This window comes from Pleurodeles waltl, chromosome 4_2 (assembly GCF_031143425.1).
Source record: "Pleurodeles waltl isolate 20211129_DDA chromosome 4_2, aPleWal1.hap1.20221129, whole genome shotgun sequence".
Taxonomy (NCBI): Eukaryota; Metazoa; Chordata; class Amphibia; order Caudata; family Salamandridae; genus Pleurodeles; species Pleurodeles waltl.
In genome coordinates, this window is record NC_090443.1 from 1067676450 (window position 1) to 1067695185 (window position 18736).

Below are 18736 nucleotides of genomic sequence, written 5' to 3' on the forward strand. Positions count from 1 at the left end.
CTCAATCATAGCCCTTCCAAGCCCTTGGACAATGTTGTCAAGCAGGATACACAGCAAAGTAAAATCTTTGCCCTCTCTAAGGCAGAAGCAGCAACTGGAGGCCAACCCAGCAAAGGGGCAGTACTCCTCTTCCGGCTCTTCTCCTTGGCAGATTCTGGGGTTTGAGTCCACTACTTATACCCCTTTCTGCTTTTGAAGTAGGCAAACTTCAAAGGAAAGTGTTTGTTGTTGACAAGATCCTGCCTTGCCCAGGCCTGGCCCCACACACACACACACACACACACACACACACATACACACATACACACATACCAGGGGGTTGGAGACTGCATTGTGTGAGGACAAGCACAGCCCATTCTGGTGTAAGTGACCACTCCTCTCCCCACTCTAGCTCAGATGGCCCATCAGGATATGCAGGCTACACCCCAGCTCCCTTTGTGTCACTGTCTAGAGGGAATTCACAACAGCCCAACTGTCAGTCTGACCAAGATGTGAAATACACAACCAGGCAGAGGTACAGAATGGTTTAAGCATGAAAATGCACACTTTCTAAGAGTGAAACTGACGTTCTTAAAAAAACAACTTTACCAAAAGATGTATTTTTAAATTGTGAGTTTGGAGACCCCAAACTCAACATCTCTATCTGCTCCCCAATGGGAAACCATTGGGGAACCACACTTAAAAGAAATTGAAAAGCAGAGAGATAGGCCTTGAAAACTGAATTTGGCAGTGTTTCACTGTCAGGGCATGTAAACACATTAGCACCTGTCCTACCTTCAACATACACTACACCCTGCCAATGGAGCTACTGTAGGGGTGCCTTACATGTACAAAAGGGGAAGGTTTGGGCCTGTCAAGTGGGTACAATTGCCAGGTTGAATTGGCAGTTTAAAACTGTGCACACAGATACTGCAGTGGCAGGTTTGAGACATGTTTACAGGGCTACCCATGTGGGTGGCACTATCAGTGCTGGAGGCCCACTAGTAGCATTTGATTTACAGGCCCTGGACACCTCTAGTGCTCTTTACTGGGGACATACTAGTAAATCAAATATGCCAAACATGGAAAAGCCAATTACACATATATTTTACATAGGAGCACTTGCACTTTAGCACTGGTCAGCACTGGTAAAGTACCCAGCGTACCAAAACCAGCAAAAACAAAGTCCAGCACAAAGTTAAAACATCGAAAGCAGAGGCAAAAAAGACTGGGGAGACCACGCCAAGGATACCAGGTCTAACAGGCAGTGTATAATTTATTCATGGGGATAAGGATATTCCAAATGAAATACAGATGTTTAGTATTATGAAATATTTGCAAACTAGGCGGATCGATTATTTATTTACCCTTTGTACCGTAGAGATAAACATGGACAGACTGGATGGTTGCACACTTCGGCTTTAGGTCTAAATGGCAGGGGCATAAAGAATTAGGGAATATTCTGCCATGAGGGGTGCAGGCGGGATAAAAACAAAGAGATGAATTTGAACATGAAGTATAAATTATTGCATAAGTAATGCTTAGATTATTGAGGTGTTGTTTTCATTGCTTAATTATGAAATGTCTAATACCGCAGCTAGTGCATTGTGTTCAGGTAAAGTTGTGTTTCAGTTCTGCATTGAGTTTGTGAAGTTGCACGATGTGATTGGTGGAAAGATATAACGTGGGTTTAAAGGGAGAAGCAAAGATGGAGCCTACAGGTTGCAAAAGGAACACAGTGCCGAAACGCGTTCCTTGTGGTTCGCGTAATAAATTCACCCTGCAGAAGGCGCATTCTGAGTGGTGTCCTCTCTGTTTATAAACCAAGGAGAAAGTGGACATATATATATCTATAAAACCCACTGGCGCTGCCAGTAGGTAGTTATAGTTAGGTCCTAGTTTCCAAAGACCGAACATTTTTTGTTTTTCCAATAACTTTGGGGCCACTTGACAAATCTTCACTAAATTTTCAAAACATACTTTGGTCAGTTCAGCTGTTTTCTTGGAGGTTTTGGGGTGATCCGTCAAACGGGATAAGAAAAAGGGGGGTGTCCCAAAACCCTTTTTCCCCATTGATTTTCCCTTAGGGATTTTGAACACAACTACAGCCCAAACCACTGGATGGAATTACATCACATTTGGCAGAAAGCTAGCTGTTGGTCCAGAAAGAGTGCTTTTTGTGATTTGGTGTAAATCCCTTCAGCAGTGTTTGAGATATTAGAGTTTAAAAAATACAGATATCTAGGCACTCAATGATCCGTGGATTCAACTATCCCCATGCTGATATTTGATTATCTGCCAACACTTCAACAAAGAGAATGATCGCTCTCACAGACGGACATGCATGTTTAGCAGCTCCCTGTCTCTGACAGCAATGCCTGCTCCCGCAGGAGGCAAGTCTCGGCTGGGATTGTGGAGGCCTTGAGACTCCCCTGCAGTCCCAATGAAGGAGAAATGCCCAAACAGGGCAAGAAAGGAAGAAACAGGGGGCAAGAAAGAAGCAGAAAAAAATGTAACTCGTGCTCTCACCATGCACTGCTAATTACCTCAGATATTACGGCACTCACTTCTATAACGTAATTAAAAATATAAATGAAACATTGGCAGTCAAATTATTGAGTAAAGAAACTATGCATGTGGGGGGGCACATGTTACATTAGGGTGCAAGTTATAGTTACTTGAATTAACTCAAACTATAACTGCTCAATTTCTAATGTTTTGTTTGAGTAAGTTCAGAACCTAACTAAAATGTCCCCGTCTACAAGATGTGCAAATATGTGTCACAGCATGCAAATTGGTTGTCACTGCAAAATGCGACAACTGTTATTATGTTTAAGAACAAACTGAGTGTTTTCAACCATTGCTAATAATAGATGAGCCCCTTAGAGTACACTGGAACCACTTTTCAAGCTTGCAGACAAGCAAGGAAATAGTATATTTCGAAGGAGGTCATGAGTCGGACGTTCTCATTTTTAGGAAATGAATACCTACAATTAAATAGTGGACACTTACTTGCATTTAGGAGAGGCGTGTTGGGGAACCTACCTGCTTGATTGCATTCTGACAGTGACAGAGTACCTGTCAAGTGGCTGTATATTCTGCCACTATAAAGGGGTGTGCTATAATTCCAGCTAGAGGAGTGTGCTGTGAGACCCAGTCACATGATGCAGGTTTACCCGTGATGTATGTGCGCAAAAACGTCACGTGTTGTGGTCTCCTCTGAAGAACTGGAACACATGTGGTGGTGCTGTTGGGCACCATTTTAGTAAATCATATAAAAAATTGCTTGACGTGCAGTATTTCAAGTGGAAAAAAAATATTTAGATTATTTATATTCATTTACTCTGAATATCATTGAAAGTTGGAATATTAGAATGTACAATCATAAAGGCTCGACGTGCATTGTTTGAAGTGTAATCACAAATAAAGACTGTGTCGCCTAATTGGATGTCACAGTTTTCAATCAGTCACTGTGGAGGTCACTCAAGAGTGGGCACACTCACAGTATGGTCAGTTATCTTAAACAAGGGTGTCAGATGTATTTTAAGTTACTTGATAATATTTGTAGTAACATAGGGGCCTAATTAACCTGTTCTGTGCCTTGGACGAGATGATCTCGTCCATGGCACAGGGGAACTTGGGGGAGAGCTAGCGCGCCCCCCCCATGCACCCCCCTCCCCCCCCAAGCCGGGGATGGAAGGGGAAGACCCCAAGGGGGCAGAAACCACTAGGCACCTGGGATTTGTTTTTTGGCGCCAATGTCACGCAGGGGGAGCGACCCCGTAGGCAAGGGTCGCTCCGGGGGGGGGGGGGGGGCAAATTTATTTTAGGCCACTTCTGCCCCCCGGCAGGGCAATTTTTTTTTGTGTGTTTTTTTTTTTTGTGTGTTTTTTTTCAGAGATGGGGAGCGACCCATCAGGCAAGGGTCGCTCCCCTGGGGGGCAAATTGTATTTAGGCCATTTCTGCCCCCCTTGGGGGCAGATTGGCCGATTTTAGGTCAATCTGCCCCCAAGGGGGCAGAAACCACTAGGCACCTGGGATTTGTTTTTTGGTGCCAATGTCACGCAGGGGGAGCGACCCCATAGGCAAGGGTCGCTCCGGGGGGGGGAGGGATGAGGGTTGGGGGGGCAAATTTATTTTAGGCCATTTCTGCCCATCGGCCTATTATTAGGCCGATCTGCCCCCAGGGGGGGCAGAAACCTCTAGGCGCCAGGGGATTTTTTTTGTTTTTTGTTTTTTTAGATATGGGGAGCGACCCATCAGGCAAGGGTCGCTGCCCTGGGGGGCAAATTGTATTTAGGCCATTTCTGCCCCCCTTGGGGGCAGATTGGCTGATTTGAGGTCATCTGCCCCCAAGGGGGCAGAAACCACTAGGCACCTGGGATTTGTTTTTTGGCGCCAATGTCACGCAGGGGGACCGACCCCGTAGGCAAGGGTTGCTCCGGGGGAGGGGGGGGGGGGATGTTGGGGGGGCAAATTTATTTTACATCATTTCTGCCCCCCCCCCCCCCTCCCGGGGCCAGCTGAGCTAGAGGCCAAACTCCACAGGTAGGCACTTTGCAAAAAACACCTCTGTTTTCTGTGAAAAAATATGTTGTGTCCACGTTGTGTTTTGGGCCATTTCCTTTTGTGGGCGCTAGGCCTACCCACAGAAGTGAGGTACCATTTTTATCGAGAGACTTAGGGGAACGCTGGGTGGAAGGAAATTTGTGGCTCCTCTCAGATTCCTGAACTTTCTGCCACAGAAATGTGAGGTTTTTTTAGCCAAATTTTGAGGTTTGCAAAGGATACTGGGTAACAGAACCTGGTCCGAGCCCCACAAGTCACCCCATCTTGGATTCCCCTAGGTCTCTAGTTTTAAAAAATGCACAGGGTTGGTAGGTTTCCCTAGGTGCCGGCTGAGCTACAGACCAAAATCCACAGGTAGGCACTGTTTTCTTACAAAAATTTGGATGTGTCCACGTAGCGCTTTGGGGCGTTTCCTGTCGCGGGCGCTAGGCCTACCCACACAAGTGAGGTATCATTTTTATCGGGAGACTTGGGGGAACGCTGGGTGGAAGGAAATTTGTGGCTCCTCTCAGATTCCAGAACTTTCTGCCACAGAAATGTGAGGAACATGTGTTTTTTTAGCCAAATTTTGAGGTTTGCAAAGGATTATGGGTAACAGAACCTGGTCCGAGACCCGCAAGTCACCCCTCCTTGGATTCCCCTAGGTCTCTAGTTTTCAGAAATGCACAGGTTTGGTAGGTTTCCCTAGGTGCCGGCTGAGCTAGAGGCCAAAATCTACAGGTAGGCACTTCGCAAAAAACACCTCTGTTTTCTTCAAAAAATTTGGATGTGTCCACGTTGCGCTTTGGGGCGTTTCCTGTCGCGGGCGCTAGGCCTACCCACACAAGTGAGGTATCATTTTTATCGGGAGACTTGGGGGGAACGCTGGGTGGAAGGAAATTTGTGGCTCCTCTCAGATTCCAGAACTTTCTGCCACAGAAATGTGAGGAACATGTGTTTTTTTTAGCCAAATTTTGAGGTTTGCAAAGGATTCTGGGTAACAGAACCTGGTCTGAGCCCCGCAAGTCACCCCATCTTGGATTCCCCTAGGTCTCTAGTTTTCAGAAATGCACAGGTTTGGTAGGTTTCCCTAGGTGCCGGCTGAGCTAGAGGCCAAAATCTACAGGTAGGCACTTCGCAAAAAACACCTCTGTTTTCTTCCAAAAATTTGGATGTGTCCACGTTGCGCTTTGGGGCGTTTCCTGTCGCGGGCGCTAGGCCTACCCACACAAGTGAGGTATCATTTTTATCGGGAGACTTAGGGGAACGCTGGGTGGAAGGAAATTTGTGGCTCCTCTCAGATTCCAGAACTTTCTGCCACAGAAATGTGAGGAACATGTGTTTTTTTAGCCAAATTTTGAGGTTTGCAAAGGATTCTGGGTAACAGAACCTGGTCCGAGCCCCACAAGTCACCCCATCTTGGATTCCCCTAGGTCTCTAGTTTTAAAAAATGCACAGGGTTGGTAGGTTTCCCTAGGTGCCGGCTGAGCTACAGACCAAAATCCACAGGTAGGCACTGTTTTCTTTCAAAAATTTGGATGTGTCCACATAGCGCTTTGGGGCGTTTCCTGTCGCGGGCGCTAGGCCTACCCACACAAGTGAGGTATCATTTTTATCGGGAGACTTGGAGGGAACGCTGGGTGGAAGGAAATTTGTGGCTCCTCTCAGATTCCAGAACTTTCTGCCACAGAAATGTGAGGAACATGTGTTTTTTTAGCCAAATTTTGAGGTTTGCAAAGGATTCTGGGTAACATAACCTGGTCCGAGCCCCGCAAGTCACCCCATCTTGGATTCCCCTAGGTCTCTAGTTTTCAGAAATGCACAGGTTTGGTAGGTTTCCCTAGGTGCCGGCTGAGCTAGAGGCCAAAATCTACAGGTAGGCACTTCGCAAAAAACACCTCTGTTTTCTTCCAAAAATGTGGATGTGTCCACGTTGCGCTTTGGGGCGTTTCCTGTCGCGGGCGCTAGGCCTACCCACACAAGTGAGGTATCATTTTTATCGGGAGACTTGGAGGGAACGCTGGGTGGAAGGAAATTTGTGGCTCCTCTCAGATTCCAGAACTTTCTGCCACAGAAATGTGAGGAACATGTGTTTTTTTAGCCAAATTTTGAGGTTTGCAAAGGATTCTGGGTAACAGAACCTGGTCCGAGCCCCGCAAGTCACCCCTCCTTGGATTCCCCTAGGTCTCTAGTTTTCAGAAATGCACAGGTTTGGTAGGTTTCCCTAGGTGCCGGCTGAGCTAGAGGCCAAAATCTACAGGTAGGCACTTCGCAAAAAACACCTCTGTTTTCTTCCAAAAAATTGGATGTGTCCACGTTGCGCTTTGGGGCGTTTCCTGTCGCGGGCGCTAGGCCTACCCACACAAGTGAGGTATCATTTTTATCGGGAGACTTGGGGGAACATAGATTATCAAAACAAGTGTTATTGCCCCTTGTCTTTCTCTACATTTTTTCCTTCCAAATATAGGAGTGTGTGTAAAAAAGACATCTATTTGAGAAATGCCCTGTAATTCACATGCTAGTATGGTCACCCCGGAATTTAGAGATGTGCAAATAACCACTGCTCCTCAACACCTTATCTTGTGCCCTTTTTGGAAATACAAAGGTTTTCTTGATAGCAATTTTTTACTCTTTATATTTCAGCAAATGAATTGCTGTATACCCGGTATAGAATGAAAACGCACTGCAGGGTGCAGCTCATTTATTGGCTCTGGGTTCCTTGGGTTCTTGATGAACCTACAAGCCCTATATATCCCCGCAACCAGAGGAGTCCAGCAGACGTAACGGTATATTGCTTTCGATAATCTGACATTGCAGGGAAAAGTTACAGAGTAAAACGTAGAGAAACATTTATGTTTTTTTCACCTCAATTTCAATATTTTTCTTTTTCAGTTGTTATTTTCTGTAGGAAACCCTTGTAGGATCTACACAAATGACCCCTTGCTGAATTCAGTATTTTGTCTACTTTCCAGAAATGTTTAGGTTTCTGGGATCCAGCATTGGTTTCATGCCCATTTCTGTCACTGACTGGAAGGAGGCTGAAAGCACAAAAAATTGCAAAAATGGCGTATGTCCCAGTAAAATGCCAAAATTGTGTTGAAAAATTGGGTTTTCTGATTCAAGCCTGCCTGTTCCTGAAAGCTGGGAAGCTGCTGAGTTTAGCACCGCAAACCCTTTGTTGATGCCATTTTCAGGGGAAAAACCACAAGCCTTCTTCTGCAGCCACTTTTTCCAATTTTGTTTGAAAAAAACGAAATTTTCCCTGTATTTTGGCCAATTTCTTGGCCTCCTTCAGGGGAACCCACAAAGTCTGGGTACCTCTAGAATCCCTAGGATGTTGGAAAAAAAGGACGCAAATTTGGCTAGCTTATGTGGACAAAAAGTTATGCGGGCCTAAGCGCGAACTGCCCCAAATAGGCAAAAAAAGGCCTGGCACAGGAGGGGGGAAAGGCCTGGCAGCGAAGGGGTTAAAAGGTCTTTACATAAGGCCAAGAGAATAACATGGTTTACCCCTCCAGATAATAAATATTAGAAGGTGAGAGCGCATCTGGGTGAACCTAAGATGCAAAAGCAGTCTACATGAACCACTGTCCAGCCCTCAAGGTAAAATTTTGTTGGGAGGATCAATACTTTGAGTGACATCCAAGGTATATCATCGGTAAGGCTGTTGATGTTCGTGTGAAGCTTGGAAACCCAACATAGTCGCAGCAGTAGTCTGATATATTGTGGGTCCATCCTGTAACTTCTGTAAACAGTGCACTTCATGTCATTTGGAGTTTGCTGTTTTGAATTGTAATTGCTTTTCTTTGTATCTAATTGTGCTGTGATGTCCATTAATCCTATCTTTTTGTGGTCATGCCCAAATAGAACATTTTACACGGACAGTGAATTAAGTATACATGGTTGTTCGTATTGCAATTTGTATGGCCCTTTATTTCCCACGTACGGAGTAGGCCTAAGTCAAGCTCCTTGGTTGCTTCTGTCAGCTGGTAAATGTTACAGTCGCCACAGCGGTAATGTCCCCTTATCTTGGGAATGTCCCATAATAGTGTACATGACTGAGTCGGGGTAGACTTCAGTCCCTATTTAGAATGTTCCAGTTCTTATTAATGATCCTTTTATGTCATTAGATCTTGGGGTGAAGTTACCCTATAAGTACACAGAATAGAGCTAGCGTATCCCAGGTCCCTGCTGTGGTTTATTCTCTACAGTGAGTGCTTCTTGTGAAGCACTTGATTGACCAAGACACTGCTCTTTGTGTGGGCGGACTAGCCACCATTTGTGTCTCAGTGAAGTGTGACTCTTCTTGTTCGAACATGTATTTTTTCCTGAATTGTATCTGTCCACCTTTCCGTATTATAACTGCAGCTTTTTCAAGAAATATTTTCCATGTATAATTTTCAGTGTTCTTTTCATTCTGCAGCACAACAATTAAACTTAGAAATTATGGATGGGAAAGAGAGACAAAAAGGTTCCAGAGGCAAGATTAATTTTACTCAAAATATCCACTTAAGAAAACGCAGCAAAAACCACATGAGGGAGAGACGCTTTGCTTGCAATGTGTGTGAAAAAGGATTTATCAGTAAAACACTTCTTGTGAGGCATAAAAACGTACACACCAGCGTCAGGCCATATCCCTGCACCAGGTGTAAAAAGTGTTTTACTCAAAAGGCAACTTTTTTACAGCATCAAAGAACACACACTGGAGAGAGGCCTTATCACTGCACTGTGTGTGAGAAGAGATTCAATCAAAAGTCAAATCTTCTACAGCACCAAAAAATACACACAGGAGAGAGGCCTTATTGCTGCACTGTGTGTGAGAAGCGCTTCAATCAAAAGTCAAATCTTCTACAGCACCAAATTATACACACAGGAGAGAGGCCTTATAACTGCACTGTATGTGCCAAGAGCTTTACTCGAAAGAAAATTCTTCATCAGCACCAACTCATACACACAGGAGAAAAGCCTTATACCTGCTCTGTGTGTGACAAGAGCTTCAATCGAAAGGCAAGTCTTTTACAGCACCAAATTATACACACTGGAGAGAGACCCTATCACTGCGCTGTGTGTGCCAAGAGCTTCACTCGAAAGAACATTCTTCATCAGCATCAACTCATACACACAGGAGAAAAGCCTTATACCTGCACTGTGTGTGACAAGAGCTTTACATTTAAGCACAACCTTTATCGGCATCAACACATACACACAGGAGAAAAGCCTTATTGCTGCACTTTTTGTGAGAAGAGCTTTAATCGAAAGGAAAATCTTCTACAGCACCAAATTATACATACTGGAGAGAGACCCTATCACTGCACTGTGTGTGCCAAGAGCTTCACTCGAAAGAAAATTCTTCATGAGCACCAACTCATACACACAGGAGAAAAGCCTTATATTTGCACTGTGTGTGAGAAGAGCTTTACTCATAAGGGAACCCTTGTACAGCATCAAAATATACACACTGGAGAGAGGCCTTATCACTGCACTGTGTGTGCCAAGAGCTTCAATCAAAAGTCAAATCTTCTACAACACCAAATTATACACACTGGAGAGAGACCCTATCACTGCGCTGTGTGTACCAAGAGCTTCACTCGAAAGAAAATTCTGCATCAGCATCAAAGCATACACACAGGAGAAAAGCCTTATTGCTGCACTGTGTGTCAGAAGAGCTTCACTCATAAGGGAAGCCTTGTACTGCATGAACATATACACACAGGTGAGAGACCTTATCACTGCACTGTGTGTGCCAAGAGCTTCAATCAAAAGTCAAATCTTCTACAGCACCAAATTATACACACTAGAGAGCGACCCTATCACTGCTCTGTGTGTACCAAGAGCTTCACAAGAAAGAACATTCTTCATCAGCATCAAAGCATACACACAGGAGAAAAGCCTTATAGCTGCACTGTGTGTGAGAAGAGCTTTAAATTTAAGCAAAGCCTTTATCAGCATCAACGCATACACACAGGAGAAAAGCCGTATAGCTGCACTGTGTGTGAGAAGAGCTTTAAATGTAAGCAAAATCTTTATCAGCATGAACTCATACACACAGGAGAAAAGCCATATGGCTGCACTGTGTGTGAGAAGCGTTTCAATCGAAAGGCAAATCTTCTACAGCACCAAAGAATACACACAGGAGAGAGACCTTATCACTGCACTGTGTGTTCCAAGCACTTTACTCAGAAGAGAACCCTTCTACGGCATCGAAGCGTACACACAGGCGAGAGGCCTTACCACTGTGCCAAGTGTAAGAAGAGCTTTGCTCAAAAGGCACATCTTCAACTGCATCAATGTTAACGCACCGGAGAGAGGACTTATAGCTGCACTGGGTGTGAGAAGAGCTTTACTCGAAAGGCACATCTTCTGCGGCACCGAACAATGCACACTGAGTACCTTATCATTGTACAGTATATTCCAAAAGCTTTACTCTAAAGGAAATGTTCTAACTCACCAAGTAATACAAACAGGATAGATCCCTTTTCACTGTAACCATCTTTTGTCCTGTTTACCCCCAAAAAATCACTGCAGCTCTGTATTTTGTCCTTTTGACCAGATAATTCACTGTAACTATCTTTTCACATACTAGTCCTATAAACCAAAATAACTCTAGATTGTATACTGTTGATCCTGTAATTCAGTTTTACTGATATGTTGTAACATATCGGGGGCCTATGGTGAAAAAGGCTTAATGGGTAGTTCAGCTGTTAGATAAATATTTAATTTGCACTTATTTCTGTGTACCTTAACAGATTAGCAGGTTCCACTTGCCCTCCACCTTTCCACAACAGGCAGTTGGCAGCTTCCATTTATTAAAAGCAATTCCTGGAATATCAGTCAATCAGTTTTTATAAAGCGCAACTACTCACCTGTGAGAGTCTCAAGGCACTGGCCTCATAAAGGGTGTTTAATCCAGAAGAATAAGTTACTTACCTTCGGTAAAGCTTTTTCTGGTGGATACATTAACTACCTGTGGATTCCTCACCTAAAGAATTCTCCCCTCGTGCCAGCTTCGATGGAAATTTCTTCTAGCTCTGCACGTTGACGATGACGTCACAATAGCCCGACTCCACGTGACGCTGTATGACGTCATCTAGGCAATAAGAAGCCCTCGTCGACGTGCAGACGTCAGTTATCAATTTTTTTTTTACGTGCCTTAGAGGCGAACAGGTGAAAATTTGACCTTGAAGAGAACATAATCACATCAAAAGAAGTGAAAACCAACATTTATTTCACTAAAAATAATAATAAGAGACTAAATATGCCAGTCCAAATCAATCATGAGTACTTGAATTATCAAGACCAGAGAAAGAAAACCATATATACATGATATAATTATATACATAAAGTAGGCCTAGATATATATATATATACACACCTATATATACAAGACAATTGGCGCTCACCCAAGGATTTCATGGAACAACCATTCAGGCAACAGGGAGGCGGTCGGGACCGTAAGGAATCCACAGGTAGTTAATGTATCCACCAGAAAAGACGTTACCGAAGGTAAGTAACTTATTCTTCTGATGGATACACCTACCTGTGGATTCCTCACCTAAAGAATAGAGTCCCAAAGCAGTACTACCTCCGGAGGCGGGTGCCCGAATGGTCAAACCAAGAAATCCTGCAGCACCGAGCGAGCAAAATGGCCATCCCTCCTAACCTCAGAATCCAAACAATAATCTTTGACAAAAGTATGGAAGGATGCCCAAGTTGCCGCCTTGCAGATGTCAACCACAGGAACACCCCTAGCTAAAGCCGAAGAAGCAGCCTTAGCTCTGGTGGAATGACCACGAAGCCCCACAGGAGGTTCTTTCTTAGCTAAAGAATAACAAAGCTTAATACAGAGAATGACCCACCTGGATAGCGTTCTCTTGTGGACTGCTCTGCATTTCCTGTTCCCCACGTATCCAACGAAGAGCTGATCATCTTGCCTGAACTCCCTCGTCCTGTTGACAAAGAAGCTCAAAGCTCTTCGTGGATGCAGTGGGTGGAGCCTCTCTTCCTCCTTGGTTGGATGAGGCGGAGGGTAAAAGGAAGAGAGAGTAATAGACTGCCCCAAGTGAAAGGGTGTAACAACCTTTGGGAGGAAAGCCACCTTGGTCCTTAACACCACTTTGTCTCTAAAGAAGGAAAGGTATGGAGACTCTACACTAAGAGCCTGAAGCTCACTGACTCTTCTGGCCGATGTTATGGCTACCAGGAATACAGTCTTAAGAACCATAAAACGCAAAGCACAAGAATGCATTGGTTCAAATGGCGATCCCATCAGAAATGTTAATACCAAATTAAGGTCCCTCTGAGGCATAACAAATGGTGAGGGCGGATACTTATTAGTGATCCCCTTAACAAACCTCAAAACAATTGGAGATTTAAACAAGGAAGGTTGATCTGGGAGGCACAGAAAAGCCGACAGTGTTGATAAATAGCCCTTAACTGTGGCAACTGCACAACCCTTTTGTGCCAAGGAAAGAGCAAATGATAATATATCAGACAAGTGAGCCTTTAAGGGATCAATTCGGTTTTCTCCACACCAATACACAAATTTAGCCCATCGATTTGCATAGATCGATTTGGTGGAGTGTCACCTGGCCGATAAAATAACATCCACCACTTCCGGTGGGAGAGAAAAAGAACTCAGATTGCCCCGTTCAATCTCCAGGCATGAGGGTGCAGACTCTGGAGTTGGGGGGTGTAGAATCTGCCCCTGCAACTGCAAGAAGAGGTCCACTCTGTGAGGGAGACGGAGCGGAGGGCACAGAGAGAGTTGGAGAAGGTCTGCGTACCACACCCTTCTTTGCCAATCCGGGGCTATCAAAATGACCTGGGCCCGGTCTTGGCGGATCTTCCTCAGAACTCGAGGAATCAGGGGTATGGGAGGAAACGCGTAAAGCAACTGACCCTTCCAGGACATCTGAAACGCGTCTCCCAATGCTCCTTGCATCGGATACTGGAGGCTGCAAAATAACGGGCACTGCGCGTTCTTCTGAGTAGCAAATAGATCTATCTGCGGACACCCCCCACATCTGGAAGATGTAAAGAACCAGATCCGGATGAAGACGCCACTCGTGGTCAACAGAGCTGCGTCGACTGAGAACATCCGCACGTACATTCAGGACTCCGGCCAAATAATTTGCTACCAAGCAAATCTTGTGGTCCTGAAGCCAGGACCAGAGTCAAAGAGCTTCTCTGCAAAGAAGGTATGACCCCACTCCTCCCTGCTTTTTTATATACCACATCGCGGTAGTGTTGTCCGTCAGGACCTGGACTGACGGACCGCGAATGGAAGGGAGAAAGGCCTTGAGAGCCAGACGTACTGCCCGCAATTCCAACAGATTGATGTGAAACTTCTGTTCCACTGGAGACCAAAGGCCTTTGACCTCCAGGTCCCCAAGATGAGCTCCCCACCCTAGAGTGGAAGCATCCGTTACAACTGTGGCCACCGGTGGAGGTAGCGAGAACGGTCTTCCTTGCGACAGGTTACCGATCGCAGCCCACCACTGAAGATCCACCTCAGCATCTCTGGTGATCATGATCGAATCTTCGAGATCCCCTTTGTGCTGAAACCACTGCCTGCGGACGCACCACTGAAGAGCCCTCATGTGCCAGCGTGCATGAGTGACCAGCACTATGCAAGATGCAAACAGACCGAGCAGACGAAGGACCTTGAGGACTGTAACTAACGCTCCATTTCGAAACATCGGACTCAACGCCTGAATGTCCTGAACCCGCTGGGGCGGAGGAAAGGCCCGATTCAATGTCGTGTCCAGTACTGCCCCTATGAACAGGAGGCGTTGAGAGGGCTCCAGGTGAGATTTGGGCACATTGATTGAAAAACCCAGGTCGAACAACAACTGAGTTGTCGACTGCAGGAGACACCGCACGAGCTCCGGAGTATTGGCTTTGATCAACTAATCGTCCAGATAGGGAGACACTGCTATCCCTCTTCTTCTGAGCTCTGCCGCTACCACCGCCATCCCCTTTGTGAAGACTCAAGGTGCTGAAGTAAGACCAAACGGGAGGACCGCAAACTGATAATGCTGCGATCCCACCACAAACCGGAGATACTTCCTGTGCGATTTGAGGATCGGAATATGGAAGTACGCATCCTGGAAATCAACAGACACCATCCAATCTCCTTTGTTCAACGCCAAAAGAACCTGTGAAAGGGTCAGCATTTTGAACTTTTCCTGCCTGAGGAACCAATTCAAAATCCTCAAGTCCAGAATTGGTCTCAACCGACCATCCTTTTTGGGGATCAGGAAGTATCTTGAATAGCAGCCCTGACCCCTCTCCTGCTCGGGAACCAACTCTACTGCACCTTTTGACAATAGGGATAACACCTCCTGTTGCAGTAACAGAAGATGGTCTTCCGAACAGAAGGATGGGTGGGGAGGGAAGGGAGGAGGGAACTCCTGAAAGGGAAGAGCGTACCCTCTCTTCACAATGTCGATGACCCAAGAGTCTGATGTTATAAACTCCCACATTGGAAGAAATTGGGCAAGTCTCCCCCCTACCGGAGACAAGTGAACAGGGAGTGGTGGAGGACTAAGGCTGCTTTCCCTGCTGCACCCTTCCCGAGGAAGAGGAAGAGGCAGAGTGCTGCTGGGTGGCTCCTCTTGTACGTACTCTGCCCCTGCCCCTGAAGGATCTGTAAGGCAGGGAGCTTGCAGATTGTTGTGCTGACTGGAACCTGCCATGAAAGGAGGAGCCACGTCCAAAACCTCTAAACTTCCTATATGTCCTAAAGGTAGAGGAAGTGGCTGCTTGGAGTCCTAACGACCTCGCTGTGGCTCTGCTCTCCTTGAAACGTTCAAGAGAAGAATCTGCCTTTGTCCCAAAGAGTTTTTCCGCGTCAAAAGGCAGATCCAGAAGAGTTGCCTGCACATCTGAAGAGAAGCCTGATGAGCGCAGCCAAGCCTGACGCCTCGATACTATGGATGTACCCATAGCCCTTGCCACAGAGTCTGAGGTGTCCAACCCAGACTGGATCACCTGGGTCGCGCCACCTGAGCGTCCGTTAGCAAATGCAACACCTCTTGTGGCAAGTTTGGATGACCTTTTGCTTCCTCCATAAGGGCATGAATATAACGTCCCAATATGCAGGTTACATTGGTCGACTTCAAGGCCATACTGCATGACGAAAAGGCCTTCTTTGCAGCGTGGTCCATTTTCTTTGATTCCCTGTCTGCAGGGGTCCCGGGGAAGGAACCAGGGGACGACCGGGAGGAACACGATGCCTGAACCACCAAACTCTCCAGAGTTGGGTGTTTGGAGAGGAAGTCCAGGTCATCTGGAGCCACACGATAGCACCTTGCTACTGCCCTGTTGACAGCCGTAGAAGTCACAGGCTTTCTCCAAATGTCCATGATGGAGTCCAGGAGAGCCTCATTGAAGGGCAAGAGAGGCTCCGCCACCACTGAAGCCGGATGCAGCACTTCCGTCAAAAGGTTTCTCTTCACCTCAGCAGCCGGAAGAGGAAGATCTAAAAAGTCTGCAGCCTTCCTTATTACTGCATGAAAAGATGCAGCCTCTTCGGTATACTCCCCAGGGGAAGCCAAATCCCATTCAGGGGAAGTGTCAATACCACTTGCAGTGTCCAGGCCCTGAAAATCTCCTGAAGGCTCCAAGATCTCACCTTCCTCCAGATGTTGTATGTTATATTCCTCCTCCTCCAGGAGGTGCAAAGCTAGTCTTCTGGACCGGAGCCTGAATTCAAGTCCCGGCGTCGGCCGATGCCGAAGATCTTCGCCGACATCGCTCTTCGGATCCATCCGACGCCGGACCCTCCGGCGCCAAGGGCACCTTGACTGTGGACTGGATCCCTGGAGAATCCACGGGCGCCGGAGTAGCAGACGTTGTAGGCGTCACAGGTCTCCTGGGTGACGCCAAGGGCATCGGTGCCGCAGCGGCTCCAGGAGGCAAAAATGGCATGAAGGGTGTCGGCTTGTAAGGAGCCGGAGCACCCAAATTAAAAGCCAAAGGACCTGACAGACCTGCATGCCCTCTACCAGGCGCCATGGTGGAAAAGATATTAAACATAGCATTTAATTATGCTGCAGGATCCATACCCGGCGTCGGGAAAGCTGGATAGGATTGCGGTGTCGGCGCCGGCATAAAAGCCGATGATGGACCAGGCATCTCCTGCTCCGGAGAAGCCGCCGGTTCTTGAAGAGGCTCGACTTCAAACACCGACAAAGGTGAAGCCGGAGTCGTAGGAGGCGGAGGAGTGATGGTCGGGCTAATCTCCCACGTCGGACGGTGCCGAGCTGATGGAGATGCAGATCTGGACCTGGACCGACTTCTACTCGATCGGCACTGAGAGTCGTGACGGCGCCGAGAGTCTCCATGGCGACGATGAGTCCTCGAAGATTTCGAAGAAGACTCTCTACGATGCCGCCTTTCCTTCTTTTTGGAACGGGCCAAGAACAATTTAGCCTCTCTTTCCTTAAGCTCCTTAGGGTTCATGCGCTGGCAGGAACCGCATGACTCGACCTCATGGTCGGAACTAAGACACCTTATACAATTTTCATGGGGGTCAGTGACCGACATCCGACCCGCACACTGGCTACAAGGCTTAAAGCCAGATTTTCTTGGCTGCGATATAGTAACTACAGATGCGCAACTGTAGCTCCCTGTTAGCTTAGAAGAAAAACCGTTATTCGAAGGCACGGAAAAAAGGGAACTGACGTCTGCACATCGACGAGGGCTTCTTATTGCCTGGATGACGTCATACAGCGTTGTGTGGAGTCGGGCTATTGTGACGTCATCGTCGACGTGCAGAGCTAGAATTAATTTCCGTCAAAGCTGGCGCGAGGGGAGAATTCTTTAGGTGAGGAATCCACAGGTAGGTGTATCCATCAGAATAATCTTGCACACTCTCAGGAGCTTCTTATCCTGCAGAACTCCCTCCCTGCTGTATCTTTCCTAAACCCCGTCTCCTGACCCTGCCGATACTCTACCGCTGCAGTCAGAGGTGCCTGGAGGTGGGCCCTGTTGAACATCTCCCACTCCTGAGACAATGACTATTCCTGATCAATAACAAGCCTGAGTACTGATACCTCTTTAGTGGCACAAACTCTTTAGATGATGTGTTGAAGGTCTTTCCATGGTTTAACAAGACCTTGCTGTGGCTTGGTTAGAGGCAGCAGCTTTTGCTATGAGGGTCACACGAATGCTACCTAGGAACCCAGTCCGATCATTAATCCTTCATCTCCAAGGTACAGATATGCAGCTTCCTCTATGTTCCCCTGTAGCCCCCATTGTAGCTCCTAATATATCTGTGATAGTACCTTGGATAGTCCAGCCGTCTGCTCTTAAGAGATTTAATGGAGACAGAAAAGTCCAGACCTACTTAACCCAGGTGCAGTTGCAATGTGTGAGTTTTCCTGTCTGGGGTAGAATGATTCATTTCCTATTTGGGAGGAGACGCTGCTTTATGGACAGAGCGATTATAGAGAGAGGATAATTCCCTTGTATAACTTGGATAACTCTACATCTGAATTTGAGAAGATTAATGATTGACAATCAACCATGTTGTCAGCTGGGTCTGCAACAAGGAAATCAAGACCTTCCGGCGCATTTCACCTAATTCAGTTGGCTGGTGGCAGAGACCGTGTGACTAGAAGAAACAAGGGCAGCGGTCTTTTTTTATCAGGTCATAAGGACGAACTGAAAGATGTTCTCTTTCAGGTTGACCCATAGCTAACAAAATGCACATATCTTATAAATCTCACTTTACGATTACACCAGAGGCCTCATAACAGAAAAGGAGACTGAAGAAAATTTAAGAGGAATTCAGGGTACACAGAAAGAGCTCGTGCTTGTAAAAACATGATTTCAGGTGACAGCAGCTCTGACCCCATGGAAGTGAAGCTTTTAATCTTTTTCTAAGGAAGAAAAAGATGCAAAGAATTGAAATAGACAGTGCCTAGATTATGTTAGGAAATAATACTTTGTAAAAGAGTGTCAGTAAAACCAAAAGGTGAAATCACTGGAAGTGACAGAAGGACAGTGGTCGTAGACAATCCTGATGTTTTGACAGAAAACTAAGAACCTTAATGCAGGATGAATGGGGTTCCCTCAGGGAAGTCCCTTGTCCTTGTCCAGGTAGAGCACAAGACATGAAGACACACTCATTTATCTCTCAATGCTTCAGTCTCCTGTCCTGATTTGTACTATGATAGACTCGGGGACTACTAGTCATTTCTT

At 46.3% G+C, this 18736-nt stretch overlaps 1 protein-coding gene across 1 annotated transcript in view; it reads left to right on the forward strand.

Moving 5' to 3' along the window:
- LOC138293775 (zinc finger protein 850-like) overlaps positions 1-11246 on the forward strand; it is a 407545-nt gene extending 396299 nt beyond the window's left edge. The window contains exon 6 of the mRNA XM_069233117.1: positions 9299-11246. Coding sequence (XP_069089218.1) covers positions 9299-10822 — 1524 coding nt within the window. The 3' untranslated portion in view covers positions 10823-11246. The remainder of the gene's footprint in view (positions 1-9298) is intronic.
- Positions 11247-18736: the final 7490 nt, after the last annotated feature.